The sequence below is a fragment of the Seriola aureovittata genome, chromosome 20 (assembly GCF_021018895.1).
Source record: "Seriola aureovittata isolate HTS-2021-v1 ecotype China chromosome 20, ASM2101889v1, whole genome shotgun sequence".
In the NCBI taxonomy this organism is placed as follows: domain Eukaryota; kingdom Metazoa; phylum Chordata; class Actinopteri; order Carangiformes; family Carangidae; genus Seriola; species Seriola aureovittata.
The window spans coordinates 20,744,981-20,763,407 of record NC_079383.1 but is presented as its reverse complement, the minus strand read 5'-3'; the positions used below and the strand labels follow the sequence as shown (position 1 = coordinate 20,763,407).

At 43.3% G+C, this 18,427-nt stretch overlaps 1 protein-coding gene across 1 annotated transcript; it reads left to right on the top strand.

Annotated features, from left to right (window-relative positions):
* The first annotated feature begins 430 nt into the window (after positions 1-430).
* On the top strand, positions 431-9,736 carry cdk13 (cyclin-dependent kinase 13). The gene is made up of 14 exons (XM_056364603.1): positions 431-2,597; positions 3,135-3,701; positions 3,822-3,980; positions 4,083-4,222; positions 4,429-4,599; positions 4,699-4,888; positions 4,998-5,054; positions 5,175-5,276; positions 5,394-5,471; positions 5,943-6,059; positions 6,155-6,286; positions 6,390-6,586; positions 7,228-7,728; positions 8,183-9,736. The coding sequence occupies exons 1-14, from the start codon at positions 1,450-1,452 to the stop codon at positions 8,881-8,883; spliced, it is 4,260 nt and encodes a 1,419-aa protein (XP_056220578.1). The 5' UTR covers positions 431-1,449; the 3' UTR covers positions 8,884-9,736.
* Positions 9,737-18,427: the final 8,691 nt, after the last annotated feature.

Here is an 18,427-nt window from a genome sequence, read left to right as displayed (position 1 = left end):
TAATGTAGCATTTTATTGGTTTATATTATTATTAAGTTATATTTTCAGCTGACTGTTTTAAATGTAATTTATTCATTTGTACATGATAAAATATATAGACATCTAAATATGTAAAGACCATACATTAAGTAAGACATAATGTCCTTAAGTAAATCTCTAGTAAAATATAGATAAGTGAAAAAAATAATAAGTAGGCTGAATATATATATATTGAAAATAATTATTTTTAAAAAAGAATTCTAAATGAAACATCAAATAAAGGGAAAAAACAGCAAAGCGTGAAAACAAAAACATTAGCGGAGTACATGTTACGTAAGATTTTTACACCTATTTTCTAACTTTATTAGGTGTACAGAATTTCTGTGGTAAAACGAAGTTCCGAGATCCTCAATTAACTGGAAGAACTGGGGTTATATTTTGAGGGTAGGGGTCAGGGGTTTCCCGTAGTGGTGACGTAACCACTGAGTTTGATGACGCACACGCGTATCATTGGTCCACACCGACGCACAAGGCCTGTAGTTTGAAAGCTGTCTGGGCCCAGGCGAGCTGCAACGTTAGCCACATTCGAACAAAGTTACAGTATTTTGAAATAAATTAAAGGGATTTTTGAGCCATTTTGCCCGGAACGACGTGTGTTACTTGTGGACAATGCGGTTGTCAGAGGGGGCAACGACCCGGCAGGATACGTGGGAGCAGACGTGTTTTTGAATGGCATTGTTTTAATGCATCTTGACTGAGTTGCCTTGAACTCCACACGCAAGGAGAAAAGAAAGCTAACTGGCTAAGTTGCTAGCGGCGGCTATCCAGCAACTCGCGTGCTATTCACTTCCTTGTTGCACACTGGAGTGCGATGGAAGGCGAGAAGAAGTTTGTGAGGAGGAGACGGAGTTTTTTACCTCCACTTTAACACTATCCAGTGAATGGATCTACATGCTTGAATGAACTGCAACATTTCGGAAGAACTGGATTTTCAATTCGGATGGGCTCTGGGCCTGTGCTTTGACCATGAAATGGAATGCGACTGTGTAGCTGGACACAGCTAGTGGAGGCTAGCTGGCTAAACCGACTAGCATTAGCTAGCATATCTGGGAGATGTCCGTCCTGGAGTACAATGGTTGAGTATCGACTGTCTCTATAACTAAGCACCATATTGTGGATTTTATGTGACGGAATTTGCTAGCACTAATTTTCATTAATAATAGTCTGGTATAACTCACTTTATCTGGAGCCTCGACCGTGCTAGCTTTTAAATGCTAATGTTAAGCTCGTGATTTAGCTAGCTAGCTGGCTGGCTGTCTAATTGTGAAATAGCTGTAGCGTTAGCTAACTAGCCTGTTACACAGCTAGCCCAATGTTTTGTTTCACGACACAACAAGGGACATAGCTTAGGTAAAGTACATAATATTAACATTATTCCCAACGTGGCTATAGCGTTTATTTCGTAGATAAATGCCTAATTCAGACGTGCTTCGCGAGGGTCGGGGACGGAGCCCCTCTGCACAGAGAAATGCTAACAGGCAGGATAGGCGTAGTAAACCAGGGAGCGGTGCTGCTCAGCGAGAGAGACACCGTGAGAAGAGGCGGTCATCGGCTTCTAGCAGAAAGAAACGCAGGCAGGCCAAGGAAAGAGACTTGTGGCATAGTGGTACAGCGGAAGACCATGACAATGATCGAAAAAGCACTTTTGAAAAAGAGGTTGAACTTCGGACATTGGTAGAGTATGACGACGTGAGCTCCCAGTCAGAGCGATTTTCTGGGAGCCCCTCTCCTAAACTTGACCCCCATGCTGACCGTCTCTCAGTAGACCGACTCAGTGATGTTGAGTTTGGTGACTATAATGGACCAGCATCCCCAGACAGAAGTCAGCCGAGAGACCGAGAGGCAGTGTGCCTCAGCAAAGACGAACAAACAAGAGGACCATCTGAAAGGAGCAAGCAAGAGAAGGAGCTCGGGAAGAAAAAAGACCGCCAGAGTCGTGAGAGAGACTCCTCAAAAGCTCGGAGTGGAGGAAGCCTGAGTGGCTCTAAAAATCACAGAGACACTACAAGGAGCAATGACAGAAATGGTAAGAGAACATCTACATCTCAGCCCTCACAATCTGCAGATAAAAGGGATTCAAAAAGCCACAGAAGTAAAACAAGATCCGACAAAGAGCCCCCATCAGCATACAGAGATGCTCCACAATCGTACAGAGATGACCGTGAAGACCTCAGGGCATACAGGAGAAGTCCTGGTTTCAAAGCAGAAAGTCCCTATGGGACATCATACTCATATAGCTACCAATCTCCTGGTGGTTATAACCAGCTGATTTCTAGAAGAAGTCCAACTTATGGGAGCAAAAGACTCTCTCCCAGTTCCACATATTACAGCCGGGATGTAGATGTGTATGGGGCATATGGCATGCCAAAGTCGCCCAGTTCATACTCCAGCAACAAAAGGAAGCGATCCCCTGTGAGCCCAGCGAACTGGCGGAGGTCACCTAGTTATGGCCGACACAGTCCGTATGAACAAGGAGAGTTTGGTTCAAGTCCTTATGGAAACCGCAGGAGATCACGAAGTCCATACAGGAAGTCCCTGAGCCCAAGTCCAGATGTCAGGTGAGTTCTTACAAAACAGCTAATAGAATGAAGTGTTTAATTTTCTGCATGTACTCTAATAGTATGGTGTATTCATTTAATTTGTTCTAATAAGCAAGCACTGCTTCACATTTAACAGAGTGATTTAGGATTATGCAAGAATTTTGCCTCTCAGTGAAGCCTTTCTTTACCCAATCTTAGCTCTTAGCATTAATCCTTCACAACCGCTGCTGTAAATTTCGAGTTTAAAATGATCGTGGTCTCCAATGAGAACAAAGTTAGAACTTTAAAATCTATTGAGGGCCTGTGTTTTCTTTCATTATTTGATGGCATACCTGTGAAACTGCAAAAAACTTTGATCAGCCTTGTGTGATATTGCACAATTGGCAGAATGGCTGTAATAACGTGCTTGATATGTTTCCGTACATGGTACAACACTCAGACTTAGATATCCACCAGATTTTGTTCATCTTGTGCAAGTAAATGAAGCAGTCATGTGGAAAAGTTTTTAATGAAGGAGCAAAATATGCAAAGGTGTCTTTTTCATTTCCTTTCCAGGCGATCTGCTAGATCACGTAGCAGAAGTCCATATTCATCTTCAAGGCATTCACGTTCTCGCAGCCGTCACCGCCACTCTCGCTCCCGCAGTCGCCCCTCTAGCCTCTCGCCGAGCACGCTCACCTTCAAAACCAGTCTTGCTGCTGAACTCAGTAAGCAGAAAAAGGCGAAAGCTGCTGAAGCCGCTGCCAAGGCCAAGAACTCCAGCAACACATCTACTCCAACCAAGGGTTCCTCATCTGCTCACCAACCGAGTCCCAAGTCTAACCACACATCCAGGAAGGGCCGCCCTCCTTCTCCACCTCAGCCGGAGAAAGGTCCCAGAACTCCAACGTCCAGCCAGCCCCAGTCTCCCTCTGACAGGTCATCCAAGAGGACCACCGAGCACCAGACCAGCAGGGACAGAGACGGGAAGGGGAAGGATGACTCTGTGCATCGGGACAAGAGGAAAGCACCAGCATCTGGACAGAGCAAAGACAAGGAACGAGCCACTGGTCCTGTCGTCTCTACTCTGCCATCCATATCATTGCCCCAAACGGTTCTTGAGCACATGAATAAAGGAGAAGGGTATGTGTGTGTTGTTGGGACAGTTGACCTTGAATTTTTATGCACCTTTTTTATACTTGATTGTTGAGACTTACTTGCACACTCACCATCTTTTTATCTCCTGCATTTTCTTGTTATCAGCTTGAAGGACAGCTCGCTCTCAGGGAAGAAGAAGTCAGAGAGAAAGGCCCGTCAGCTTCTGAGCGACTTGCCCCTCCCCCCTGAACTTCCTGGTGGCACATCCTCCCCACACAGCCCACCTGAGGACAAAAAGTCCCAAACAGTTCGCCGAAGACCTAAGTATGTCATGGTGCATTTAATGCTCTCTCGTCTTTTCTTTTGCTACTCTTTGTTGTATAGTCTCTTTGCTTCCTTTTGAAATGTTTTCATGTAAATTCGCAGAATTTGTGGCCCAAGATATGGTGAGATTAAGGAAACGGAGATCGATTGGGGCAAACGCTGCGTGGACAAGTTTGAGATCATTGGGATCACAGGGGAAGGCACCTATGGGCAGGTGTACAAAGCTAAAGACAAAGACACTGGTAAGTGATCTGAACATATGTGTTCATTCGTAAACACGCCGTAAGTGTGGATCCACTGTCCCTGTTCTTTTCAGGTAAAAAATAAAGCTTGGTGATGATTATATCTTCTTAAAAATACAAGTGGACACTGTAATGGGTAAATCTGTTGAGGGTGAGACCGGCTTGTGATCTTGTTTTGAGATGCAGTTCTTCCCTCTGTTTCACAGCTGAAATGGTGGCTTTGAAGAAGGTTCGACTGGACAATGAAAAGGAGGGCTTCCCAATCACAGCCATCAGAGAGATTAAAATTCTGCGACAACTCAACCACAAGAGCATCATAAACATGAAGGAGATTGTCACGGACAAGGAGGATGCTCTGGATTTTAAAAATGATAAAGGTATAATCGTGGTTAGTCTACGATCCTATAGCTTTCTCTTAATGTGTGGGCATTTTTTGATGACTAAATCTTTTGTTCTTTTTCCTCCCTCCATCCCAGGTGCTTTCTATCTTGTATTTGAATACATGGACCACGACCTAATGGGTTTGCTCGAGTCCGGCCTGGTTCATTTCAACGAGAGCCACATCAAGTCTTTCATGCGACAGCTGCTGGAGGGTCTCGATTACTGCCACAAGAAGAACTTTCTACACAGAGACATCAAGTGCTCCAATATTCTGCTCAATAACAAGTGGGTCTCCGCAGTTAACCAGAATGAACACCTTTGCTATGTCCTATTGCATTGTCAAGCATGTTTTCCAGATAAGTCTAATCAATATTATTTGTTTCCTCCTAATCAGAGGTCAAATAAAGCTCGCAGACTTTGGTCTTGCTCGGCTGTACAACTCTGAAGAGAGGTGGGCCTCCTATATTATTGGATACAGCTTTCTTGCCGCATTTAAGTTTCATCTTCCAAATTTTTTTTATTTCCACCCTCTTGTGTGATTCAAGATAATAATCTGTGTTCTCCTTTCCAGTCGACCATACACCAACAAAGTGATCACACTGTGGTACCGCCCCCCGGAGCTGCTCCTGGGGGAAGAGAGGTACACGCCTGCTATTGATGTGTGGAGCTGCGGGTAAGAACAGGACTCATCTGGACTTAAGTTTTACATATGTTTATTGATTGTATCCCGGCTCAGTGTCACTGTTTTGTTCTCATAATCATAAATCATGTCTTGTTTTGCGTGTCACAGATGCATTCTCGGAGAACTGTTCACAAAGAAACCCATCTTTCAAGCTAATCAGGAGCTTGCCCAGCTAGAGCTTATCAGGTAAGTGTAGATGTACATTAAAAATGTTAATGTCATACTTGTAGGTTTTTAGTTCCCAGGTAGTGGTGCACCCACATCTAAAAACAGGAAGAGGAAGCGGTGCTACTGATGGTCTCAGCTGACCATAATGCCGCGCAGCTATGAGAAGTGTTTTGATTAACCTCATTTGTTTTTGCCGCACCCTCGTTAGAGAAGAAGTGAAGGCAGTGAAAGTAAAAATCCTGAAAGTTTGCAAAGTTATAAGTGCGACTGTATCGTTTTTTACTTGCTCGCTCTTTGAGTTCCTCGTTTTGTACAACACTGGTGACACCGAGTGAAAATAAACTCGCAAAACATGATGCCGTTTTTAAAGCAACAAGTCGGGCCAGTTCTCTGGGTGTTGACAGATATTCTTAAATACTGCTGTGTTATTATTATTATTATCGCTGTATTCTGCTTCAACAAATACATTTCTGTACATCTGCCCTCTAGCCGAATATGTGGCAGCCCCTGTCCTGCTGTCTGGCCAGATGTAATAAAGCTTCCCTTCTTCAACACCATGAAACCAAAGAAACAGTACAGGAGACGCTTACGAGAGGAGTTTGCTTTGTAAGTCAGTGTCCTCGACCTCTAATCATATATTTATGGCCTGAGCCTTCCAGCAGTGCGTTTTACCGCGACCTTGTGCTTCTGTTGTTGCTCAGCATCCCTCCGTCTGCCTTGGATCTGTTTGACCACATGTTAAACCTGGACCCCAGCAAACGCTGCACAGCTGAACAAGCCTTAGGCAGCGAGTTCCTCAAGGATGTGGACCCAGACAAGATGCCCCCACCAGAGTATGTTTTCATGTTGTCAACGCGTTGATCCTACTGTGTGTAACCATGGCTCCCAAATCCTTAACATTTCCTCCCCTTTGTCAACTGTTTCCCATCTCTCCAGTCTTCCACTGTGGCAGGACTGCCACGAGCTGTGGAGTAAGAAACGTCGGCGACAGAAGCAGATGCCAGAGGAGCTGGCCGCCCCTAAGGCGCCTCGTAAAGAGCTGGGCCTTGACGACAGCCGCAGCAACACTCCCCAGGGCTTCCCTGCTCCTGGAGGTATCAAAGCTCAGAATGCTGCAGCTTCTGCACTGCTCGGTGAGTCTGACTGTTATTTATATTTGCGCTGTCTAATTATTTGAGTTGCCAAAGGTGCTTTGCAAATAGATATGATTTGAGAATGATGGAATTTACTGGTGCACATAATAAACGGGTAACTTCATGTATGTGGCTTTGGGAAATATGGATGAAAATACTCAAATTTAGATGAACTTGCCAGTTTCACTTTGTTGCTTTGCAAAGTAAATGGTCTTTAAATAAAGAACTTGTTTGATCCAGAGACGTAACTCACTCATTCACTTACTCACTTTAGTTAATCTGTCTTTCCTGTGTCTTCTGAAGGTCATGTGTATAAACCACACACTGAACCAAGCTCATTCAGTCAGGTCACGCAGACCTGTAGTCTGATTTGTTAAGCTTGTTTTTATTTTCACATTCATTACACTTGTGAGTGATATTGCCATTTAAATGGGAATTACAAGGTCTTAAAAATGTGCACAACCTGACAGACTGGGTTATAATATTCCTTATGATTTACAGCACATTTTCTGTATTAATATTTGAATCAGTTTGACAGCTCTTAATAAAGCCGGTGAATGAACCTTGAGTTTAGAGTATTTCATCCCAGATACGTGTCCCAAAGGTTAAGAATGAACCTCCATTTTTCTGTCTTCTTAAAGACCCAAAGGGTCCAAACTCCCAGTTGACACAGGAGCAGCTGGCCGTCCTCCTGAACTTCCTCGGCCAGCCCAAGAGCTCAGTCAACACGGCCCAGTTTGTCCAGTCCATGAGCACAAAGGTGAACCAGGAGACGTTACAGCAGCTCTCCAAAGCCCTAGCTCCCACTGACCCAGCTGAGCCTCCTGCTCAGCCTACACCCGCTAAGCCTCCCCAGCCTGCTGCTCCTGCAGGAGTGCCGCGCACACCCCCGATGCCCAAGCCTCCCTCGCCCCCCATGTCCGCACCGTCGGGTATTCCAGAAGGCGAGGCTGCAGCTGCTACTCAGACAGCCATGACGATGCTGCTGGCTCAACTCCTCCAAGCTCAACAGGCTCAGAGGCCGGAGCCAGGTGACGGTGTAGAAGGAGGAGAGAGCACAAACCCTGCAGGAGCAGCACCAGGGGGACCTCTTCTACCTCCAGAGGTCAAACAGCCTCCAGAGCCCAGCCCAGTCTCTCCAGGTAACCCTTTCATCTGTTAATCATGTCTTTCTACTTATTTTTTCCCCCTTCATTTGTTTTAAAAAAGGTTTTCACCATATGTCAGTGATAGAACATTGGTTTACCAGATGAAATCATGTATAATGAAAACAGATTAGACCATGAATGGTTTCCAGGGAAAGTGGTCAGCAGATGGAGAATATCAAGTATGTACAAAACCACTAGAGTATATCAGCAGAAGGATCAAGGTCTGTCAATTAAAATTAGTGTGAAACAAGAAATCTACTTCTTCCAAACCATTTATTAAGATCAGCCTGAGATAAGAAGCAGGGACATTCACGTTAGAGCAACACAAGAAATAGTTTAAGGAGGTCGGAGATGGATAAATAAAATATAAAAAAGACATTGAATTAATAAACTAAGAAATTATTTTCCAGCGCAATACTTGATATAATGTTATAATTTCATTTTCTAGTGTCTGAAGTAGGTGGAGTGTCGATCCTGCCCCCAGACCAGAGACCACCTGAACCTCCAGAACCACCTCCACATGCTGACCTGGACTACAGGCAGCCTCCACCTGAGCCCAAGACTGGCCACGCTCCTCCCATTGCATCTGCGGGTGGAGGTGACGGTGGGAGACCTCCAGAACCGGACTACCCTCCCCTCCCTACCGCAGAAGGGCCTGGATACGGGGGTGAGTACAGCCACCCACCGCCGCCACCCTTCACCCCTGCAGGGTTTGGGGACAGTTACATGGGTCACATGCTAGGCGGCGGCCTGCCTCCTCACACACTGAGAGAAGTGTTTAGCGGACCCGGCCAGGCCGCGGGCTCCTCGTCTGGCGCAGGGGTTCTGGCCCCAGCCCACCCAGACCCCTTTCCCCCAGGCGCCGGAGCCACTGGACCCAGCAGCATGGTGTTCACCGGGGACAAGGACCACCGCTTTGAGTACAATCACAGCCCCTTACCTGTGGAGGGACAGCCCAACCCCAGCGCTATCCACCTGTACAACCACGCCATGGCTAGAAAGGATGGTGTACCTCCTCCCCCACCCATCCCTGCACCGGGAAAACCCTGGGGTTCCCCTTCTCAAGTCGGTGCTCCACCACTACCCCTAGGCTTTGTCCCACACGTGAACTCGACAGCAACAATCAGAGGACGAGGACTGCCTTTCTGAAAGACTGGAAATCTGACGTGACAATGGACAAAAGGCTACAGGACTCTGTTTGGAGCCTGAAGCCTCTCAGGCCAGACCAGAGGGATCTGGAGATGCACACTCAGTTTGTAATAACTTAAATCTGTGTAAGGCATTGTATTCCTCCTCAGTCTGGAATGTGGAGTACGTTGCAGAAGGACAGCTGAATAACCCCCCGGAGGAGCTTTTCTTGCTCATACCATTTTCATATTTTTTTGTAATCTATTCTGCTGTCTTTTAAATTAAACTTTTACCTTTTTTGAGTGTACATTTATCAGACAGGTAAATTTTAAATCTCTACCTTTTAGCCTGTCTGTAATTGCTCCAGGGCAGACTAGTATTAATGTTTTGCACTACTGATTGAAGTAGGCGGAAACAGTTTTAGCTACGAGAGGAAATGGATGATGTGCTTTACCTGCACAATTAGGAATATGAGCAGTAATGTAGTGTCCCTTTTTTTTCTTTTTCTTTTTTCTTTTATGGTGGTGATTATGTTGAAACGATGACGGCTCAGTTGATTGGGTTGATGGCGGTAGGTATCAGCACAGGGAGCTATATGAGAAAAAGGACTGTTAGTTCCAGAGAGACTGATAGCACTTGGACAACTGCGGCAAATCTGATCCGACTGTAATGGAGAAAAGGCTATTTTCACTTTGGATTCCACTTGCCTTTTTGCCAATAGGTGTTGTAAATCATGAGCAAAACAAAACACACACACACACATAACCCGAGCTCAAAAAGGAAACGATGTCTTTTTCTTTTTTTTTGTACTAAAATGATTTTGTCCCCCTCCCCCCTCCTTTGGCAAATGTTTATTAAAGAAATGCCAACAACACATCATTGTCTCTTTAATTACTACACAGTTTACTTGTGTGTGTATATAGTGACTTCATAGATCACACCACTAGATGGCAGCACTGTCAAACATCACCCCCCACACACACACACACACACACTCACCTGCAGTGTGTGCTCATTGCAACATGAGTATTGTCTCTGATTCAGATTGGCATTCAGCGCCGCATCTGTAGGCAAATGTACTCGCTTGTCAGGCTCACTCAAAACCAACAGACCTTACCCGGCAACCGTGATTTCACTGGCGCTAAGTCTTAACACTTGAAGCGTACACACCATTCACAAGAGGACAAGCCCCTAGAGTGAGTCAGTATAATGCAAATACACACACCCCTTTTTTTTTTTTCTTCCTCTTTTCTTCAGAAGACAGTCAGGTTAGCACCACTGAGACTCGGGAGGGAGGGAGGCATATGGCTAAGGAGATAGCAGCACACATCAAGTTTCAGACAACATAATGCACAACGTCAAACTAAGATACAGAGCCGGGAAGAAAGAGGTGACGGCTCCCGGTGGGCTTCATCTTTTAAGCACCTTAACTCGTGGTTTGAACCTGGTGGAAAACGGTTTCTTAAAGATCGCAAAACCAGTTCTCCTGCCTTCTGCTTTTGCCGTTTCAACCTTCCAATTAAACAAGGAGTGGCTCTGAAATCCAAAGACTTTTCAAACACTGTCCTGCTCCAGAGAAAATTAGAGAGAGCTATCAAATGGGGATTACTTTATGGAACAGGAAGTGTATCGTCAGATAAATAATCCAGTCGGAACGGTTCATAATGTGCATCAGTCCAGATACTTAAATACAGTTCTTTTCCTACTCTACATTCAGCAGGATCCAATTGCAAGACTTGCACTAGAAAAACTAAATAGATGTTGAAGGCCAAACTGACATTAGATGCAAAAACAGCAGCACATTTATAATAAGACCTGATGCACAAAACCATACTGAAGCCACAGCTGAACATAGAGACACACACACACACACACACACATCTGTCCTTTGTTTTACCCGTCACGTCCACATCTGCATTTGTCACACGTCACATCGCCGGTGATGAAAAAGTGATTATCTCAGAGGGGGTTCCGTTCTGCAAAGCTAATTCAGAACGTGGATGGCAGCTAGTCTGTGATTAATACGCCGTGGATGATGGATTGCTGAAAATCTACGGTAGCTTCAGTGGGACTGGCAGCATCATATTTTCTGTGTGATTGATTGAAACAACAGTGAGTGTGATTTAAAGAGAAGATGAGTTGAAGGGGCAGAGTGAAGCAGAAGAGCATAGATCCTTCTTTTTTTTTTTAACCAAAGCATCACTCTTCATATTTTGCTGAGTTTATTCAAACAAGGTTGTAATCTATTAAAAAAAAAAACCATCAAGAGGCTTCCTCACCAGATATGACATTAATTTAGTTTAATTCTTTCTACTTATCCCCTTTGTGTTTGTGTTAACGTGATGAATAAACACAGTAAAACTCACCTGCTCTTACTTTTGTCCAAATATTGGATGCGTAGGTTCAGAAGTTGCACGAACGTGACCAAAACTCCTGCAAAAATAACCTCAAACTAAATAACTTCTCTGGTCCCAAACATTTCAGCACACCATCCAACACCTGACAGAGGAGCTGTGTACAGGTGAGCTGATTAACCAGTCACATGACTTCCTGTCAGGTAACCAAAAAAGGAACTTTAAAGGAATCCCCACCTCCAAAATCTAAGGAATAAAACCAAGATCAGTTAATGTCCTACTTAAGTATGTAAACATTACAAAATACGTTTCAGTGTCTGTTTGTTCCAACTCTTCAAGGAACACTTTGACATTTCGCCCCAAGGATTTTTAAGAAGGAAGCCAATTTGTTTTGAAAGGCTTCAAAAAGAGGAAGAGATTTTAAAAGAATCTACATCCGTCCCCTGAAAGCATTCCTCTGCCTTTTAAGAAATGTCAGACAAGATTAAAATAACAAATATAGACGGGATTGATTTTTTTATTTGGGTTTTTTTTTTGAGGTGGATGGTAAATGTGGTCGTGGAGAAGGGCACACAACAACCATGCTGACAGGAAAATTGGTAAAAAAAAATGGAGGAAAGGGGAAAAAAAAACCTTAGATGTCTCATCACAGAAATGGTCACAGCATGGTCTCACTCTTCTGGTGTTTGACTCTGTTTCCTGGCACTTCTTCTGATTCTCCCGCTCTTTACTCACACAAACATTTCTCCACCTACACTTGAGAAGGACTTTAGTTTGATTCACTGACATTAAGCCTCTGACAACCGCCTCAGCAACATCCTTAACTTCACATTCGTGCACGTTGCATGTCAGGTCTTTGCTGTGCACTGCCCGTGTTCCCTCTAACCTCTGCACTTCCCGGTTGAGGCACCGAGTGGTGCTAAAGGACTGGAAAGGAAGCTGAAAATCACAAGCATCTCAGTCCATCAGCCAGATTTAATAAACCTTGCAAAACTGAAAATCACAACCAAGATATACCTTTCACCCTTGAGCCAAAATCCATAAATATGGACACATGTCTGTTCACGGTGACGTGTGACGAGCAGAGCCGACAGAATTAATTCATCTTCACTTCGGTGGCTCCCAACGTCTGCAGGAGCCGGCAGAGGGCTGGAGACTTTCTTCAACTTCGTTACCTGCCGGCTCTTGTTGAAAATGGAATAGAGCCAATTTCATTATGATCCACAAGCTCATCATATTGGGCTAATCAGAGACTTGCCTGGACTTGAGCTTGTTAACTCATTACTGTTCCAAGGTGGCTCGAGGACAGGACGAGGAGCTTACCTTCGCTGACTGTTGACAGTCTAATGCGGAAGGGAAATAATTAGGAGCTAAGGATGATTTACTAAAGAATTAATGTGCTGACTTTGAATTAACCTTTGAGATTTTGCAGTAACTGAACCTTTACGTGACCTGCAGTGCATCACTGTGCCCTGGGCCGTCCTGCTCCTTGACGAGGTGAGTCAGCTGAAGTAATGGCTGTTTAATGGCCCCTGGGTCAAACCTTGTTTCATTTTGCGTGTGTGTGTGTGTGTGTGTGTGTGTGTGTGTGTGTGTGTGTGTGTGTGTGTTTAAAGAGAGCAAGACAGGCGGAGAGGGAAAATGCATGCTGCTGTCATTTTTAGATAATGTTTTGTTTACAATTTTTTGGATTTTCTCTCTGAGTGATTCCCTCCTGGGGCTGTGTTCAAAGTAGTTTTTAATTAAAATGCGAAATCTAAAAGTAGTGGCAGTCAAACAATGGTTGCTCAGTCTTCCACATGCATGCACAGCAAAACTTTCATGGTGTCAGTAATTACACTTGCTGCATATTATTTAAGCTTAGGTAGAATGCCAACCATTATCGTGACTACATTACAGGGTGTTAATCTCTCCTAATGAGTGGTTTCTTTTTAAAGACACTACATTAACTGTGTAATTTCAGAGATAGCGGTTTAGTTAATATTCACTGAATGAGAAGACTTGGGAAAATCTTCAGAGCAGATCAATCATGATGGAGTGTTAAAGGGCAATTTTTCCATCCAGACACAGGTCCTGTGTGTTCAGCAGCAAGGTGACACTCTGCACAAAGGTCACGCCGCGCTGACCTTTATTGTGCCATTGCTACACTTGGTGGCAGAGGCGGCCATCGGTTAGTGAAACCATCACGTTACCGAAAGGTCGCGTAGCTTATCTCCCCGAGTGTCAATATGACTATTGATAACCACAAGTGCTGCAAAACTGCTGATTCCCTTTTCTTCTGTCTCTGTGAAGCCTCTCTGAGGAGGACGAGCGGCTAAATTTAAAGTATAATTCCCTCCGTATGCACATGTTCGTCTCTGTGTTTTCTCTCTCTGCCTCTCCACAGAGAGACACGGCCCCACCTTCTCCCTGACACCCCCATTAACTCTCCCCATGAAGACAAAGGGCGCTCCAATCATTTACGGCAGATATGACCCATAAATGTCATGCTCAGCTTCACTTCGCACCTTACCTTTGACACGTAAGGTCAGGCTTCGGTAAGTGATTATTATAAAAGTGAGTCTGGGCCCTGGCAATCCGCACCAAGCATCTTGACCCCCGGGCTTCTTCTTTTAGAAGGGCACATCAGAGCGTAAAGTTGTCGGAGAGCATTAATTCAAAAAAGTTAGAAAAGTGTGAAGGCAGCATGAAACTTAGACAAACCCGTCTGCAGCTTGGACCCAGTTGTTGCGTGTTTGCACTGGAGAGCTGTTTGAGCTTTACAAGAGCGTGTCAGGAATATTAATGAACACGGAAGGACGGTCTTGTTGAGATACTGTATGAGATGCAGAAACTTTTACTCATTCAGTAGCTCGACAAGAACAGTGGAAGATTTGAAAGTGCCTACATTTCCCATGATTCTCCAGTCAGTTGCTTTAAAGACATCGTTATTAGATAATCTGAACCAGATAAAAAAAGGAAGCTCGTTGCAGGGAAACCTGTGAGTGAACTGATTTGAGCCAGTGTGTGATTCATTACTGATAGATTCACTTCAAGAGGAAGATCGTGTTGTTTCCTTTTACAATTATGACATTTTCTGGCTTTAATCTGGTTTTGAGTTGGATTTTGGCGTTTATTGTTTGTCAGTTTTCATGACTTTTCCTTGACAATTTTAATAATTTTTTGGGTAAAAAAGTTATTTTCCATCACATTTTCTGCACGGCTTTTACTTCTCTCCACTCCCATACTTCCGTCATCACTTCATCCCACTGAAAACACAATTATTCAGTCGTGTTTTTGTTGCGGCCCTGGTCTATCAGCTGCGGTTCTATCTGCAGAAGAGATTGGTTGGTGATCTGCTGCTGTAGGATGATCCGGATCAATAATGGTCTGACTAAGAATGGAAAGAAGCAGTGACAGCAGCAGTTATAGTAGCAGTGTGGTTGGTTCTTCAAAATGTAAAGTCTGCGCATTCACTCATCACCGTGTAATGACATGCTTTTAAAAGGCTTAGGGTACATAATGTTTGCAGAGTGGACACTGCAATGCTTTTATGTCGATAAATCCTTTGCTCTGTGCCATCTGAAATCACAAATCTCCAAGGTGAAGCAAAGCTAGATGGTCTGTAACAAAGGGCTTTTATAAAGAAACTTCCAACATATTACAGCTGTCCAAACCGTAGCAAAAACAATCTCCAGAGCCATTAGCGTAAATTGCGTAGGAAAACACAACTGCTTTTCCATAAATGTGGAGAGAAATATGAAATCAAGCGTGAAATGTGAGAGTTGCAATCCAGAGAATTATTGTGGCTGAAATTGAAATGGAGTGGGGGGATGGATACAAAACTGGCAACCACTTTGACGCGCGTAAAGGTCGATAAGTCAATAAGACATCTTGTTTATGATTCATTGCCTGTTCTGTAGATTAAGCCGTACTCAAATACTGCATGGTCTGTGCTCAGCAGTTCTATTCGCCGTACTGTAAAACCTTGACGCTGCACTGGAAGATAAAATTATACAGTAAGTGTACAGTACATCTTGTTCTGCAGCTTGTTTCTGCAACAGCTCCTGCAGCTACGCACTGTTCCCACGTTGGGTTTTAAGTGTTGTTTCAAAGCGAATACGCCGCTGACATCTTCTTGAGCAAACAACCTGTCAGAGAAAAACATACTACCTCACACCCAGGACGCATATTTACCTGGAGGGAAAAGTCACCCCACAGACTCTTGAACCCGTCTGAACGGAGAAAGAAAAGCTGTTTGTGTGTGGTTGTTTATGTCGAGGAGGAAAAAATGAAACAGAGGCGATGACTGACATTGTTTATGGAATATTCCACCTCGCTGTCGGAAGGAATTTTAACACATGCATATTTTAAGGATGTATGCGTTAAAATAATAATACAGCTTATTTAAAATGAACCAACAGACAAGACATGACAAAACAGCAATGTGGTAATTAATAGAAAATATAACTAAACAACATTTTATTATGAAAAATATTTACGTGTAGATAACGAGGGAGGTTTTAGTCGCCAGTAAGAAAATGTGAAACTGCCTGCACAGCAGTGTGATTCAGTTGGGTGCTGATCAAATTCAGGCAATGCAAATAATTCAAAAATGAGGAAGGGTTTGCCACACTAAAAACTAGACTCTGGAAAAGCTTAAATCTTTGAGGTGTGCTGTGGATTATGTGTAGTTTTGGCTGAAATTGTATGATTAATGACATTTTCTTCATATATATATATATAATACAGCCTCTTCATCTTTGAAATCAGTTTCAATTAATATATATATTGAAATATTTGTATATTTATATTTCTGTTTTCTACACAATAATGTATCTGGAGCTTCTGATTATGAGATTAAAGTCCTCTATGTCACACAGTAACAAGCGAGCTGAAGCATATGCTGAACACGTAGCTCACTCTTCCACTTCCAGAAAATATTTTTAAAGGTCCCATATAGTCCAAATGTCTCTGTCCATGTGTAGTTTGATTATAGATCAGGTCGAGGCTCTTTATTAAAACTGTGAAAGTATCAAGTCCTCAGAGAAATGCACACAGCCTGTATTCAGAAACTGAGCCTTAAAATGAGCTGTCAGGACTTCCTGTAACTTGTGATGTCACAACAAAGCAAGTCAGGAGATGTAAAACTACACTGAGATGGTTTCTGGTTCTTAAAACCAAAAATATATCTTATTATGGATCAGCATAGGGAAAGCGTAAAATATAAGACTTTTAAATACAATACATACTAGTCAAAAAAGTGAAAAGCACTTTTTAAAAAATATTTTTAAGGTTTTAGTTGTGTTAAAGAATCATCATCAGCACATTAAAGGGGCACTCTTGTGATTCAGTATTGCAGTCCGATGAAATTGAGGGACCCTCGAGAGACAGATTAAGCAGAGGCCAAATTATTTGGACGTTTAACCATGGGTTCTCCGCTTCCCAGTAATCAAATCAATTTTGTGTTTTGTTAAATCCTTCCTGCTCGGTATATGTCCCCATGTTCCCCCAGTTTGTTGTGCAGGGTTTTTTTTCCTGGTAATGTAATTTGAGTCCCCAAAGCCCCAGAAGACATTATTCAAGTGTTTTCAGAGGCTATGCACTCCACATGACAAGTAAATTGACTTTGACATGTAAAATCGATGGAGAGCCCCGTAAAGGGTCACAATTCCCAGATTTCCCTGTAGAAATGAGTCACACTCTTTTCCCTTTCCCCCGAGAGACGGGGGTGAATCTTTAAGGCAGAATTGTTGTCTAATTTAGGCTCACACCTGCACTCGTTGTAGAAGATGTATTTATTTTTCGAGGGATAATTGGTGTAGGGTGACGCATTGCAGTTTCTGCAGATTTGTCAAAGAGCAGAACATTTGATGCTAAAAATGCAAAACAATTCACATCCACACACTTAGCTGGTAAATTCTTAGACAGAAAACAATATCTAAAAGCGAGGGTTTGTTTGGATGCCATTAGAGAAGCGAATGCTGCAACCTCGTTATGTTTGCCTGTGAATCATGCAGCAATAATGGCTCATGAGTTTAGCTTGCTGGTAAATGACTGCTCTCGGGTTGGTCTTTGAAGGTGGATGCCCATCCAAAGCAGAATAATTAGAGAAAGGGGAATATGAAAAAGTGTCCCTGTTCTTCTTAACGATACCCTTGAAGGTGCAGGACATGCTTCTTGGTGCAACTTGTCCTCCTCCCAGGAGGCCTGATTTGTCTCGGCGTGTGAGTGGTGAAATACATCAGTCATATGTGTTGGCAGTTTGTTAACTGATGTACATTCTCTTCTGAATCACAAATATCCTCCTTCGTCTTTGAAACTGTCGAAAATTATTAGCATTGAGACAACAGGGGAGAGCGCTGTCTGCCCTTATTACCACAGAAGCTGTTTTTTCTTGGTATAAAAGTGTCTCCATTTACATTCTCTGTAACTTCAGGGTTCGAAAGGTTCATTTATTACACTGAAGGTTTAACTTTGGGTTGATATTGGTAGAGTTTTTTTCTGTGAAGATGAGAAATCAAGTCCTGAAAACAGAGCTGTTTCATTTCTTTCAGACAGAAGAGAGCTAAATATATATTGTAGCTTCGCTTTCAAAGTTCAAATAGAGAATTGCATTAGCAGGCACACAGTTGGAGAACAGCGCAAAATAACAGAGTTTTAAGTCTTGAGGCAATTTCAATACAAGCTTGAAGCAAGAGGGCAAGAGCAAGAGAGATGAGATCGAAACCGCCAGCAGCCAGTTAACTCAGCTTCACTGATGGGCCGGTACCAGCAACTGTCCTTACAAAAGGTCACTAGATTTGGTGCCTTCTCCAAAAAGAAAAGTTATGTATGTTATGTAATTTATCTAGAGATAAATAGTTGCTAAGTTGGTTCAAGGAACAGTAAAAGCCCCCCCCCCCCCCCCCCGTTATTGTGACTCCAGAGATTTCACACTGCTATCCCGCTAACATTGCTAACTGCTAACATAATTTGAATAGCCTTACGTAGCTAGTTTTTGGAGCCAATTGTTGACAAGTGAAAACAGACACAAGCAAAGAGCAGGTGTTAATATTTTGGGAAATACTGTCAGTGTTAGAGGCTAACACTTATGTTGGGACATTTGTTTCATTTCCTGTTTTATTTTATATTACTTCCCTTGTGTGTCTTGTGGTTATTTCACTTCCTGTCTTTGTCCTGATTCCCTCCTTCGTGATCGTCTGCCCCGCCCTCATGTGTTTCACCTGTGT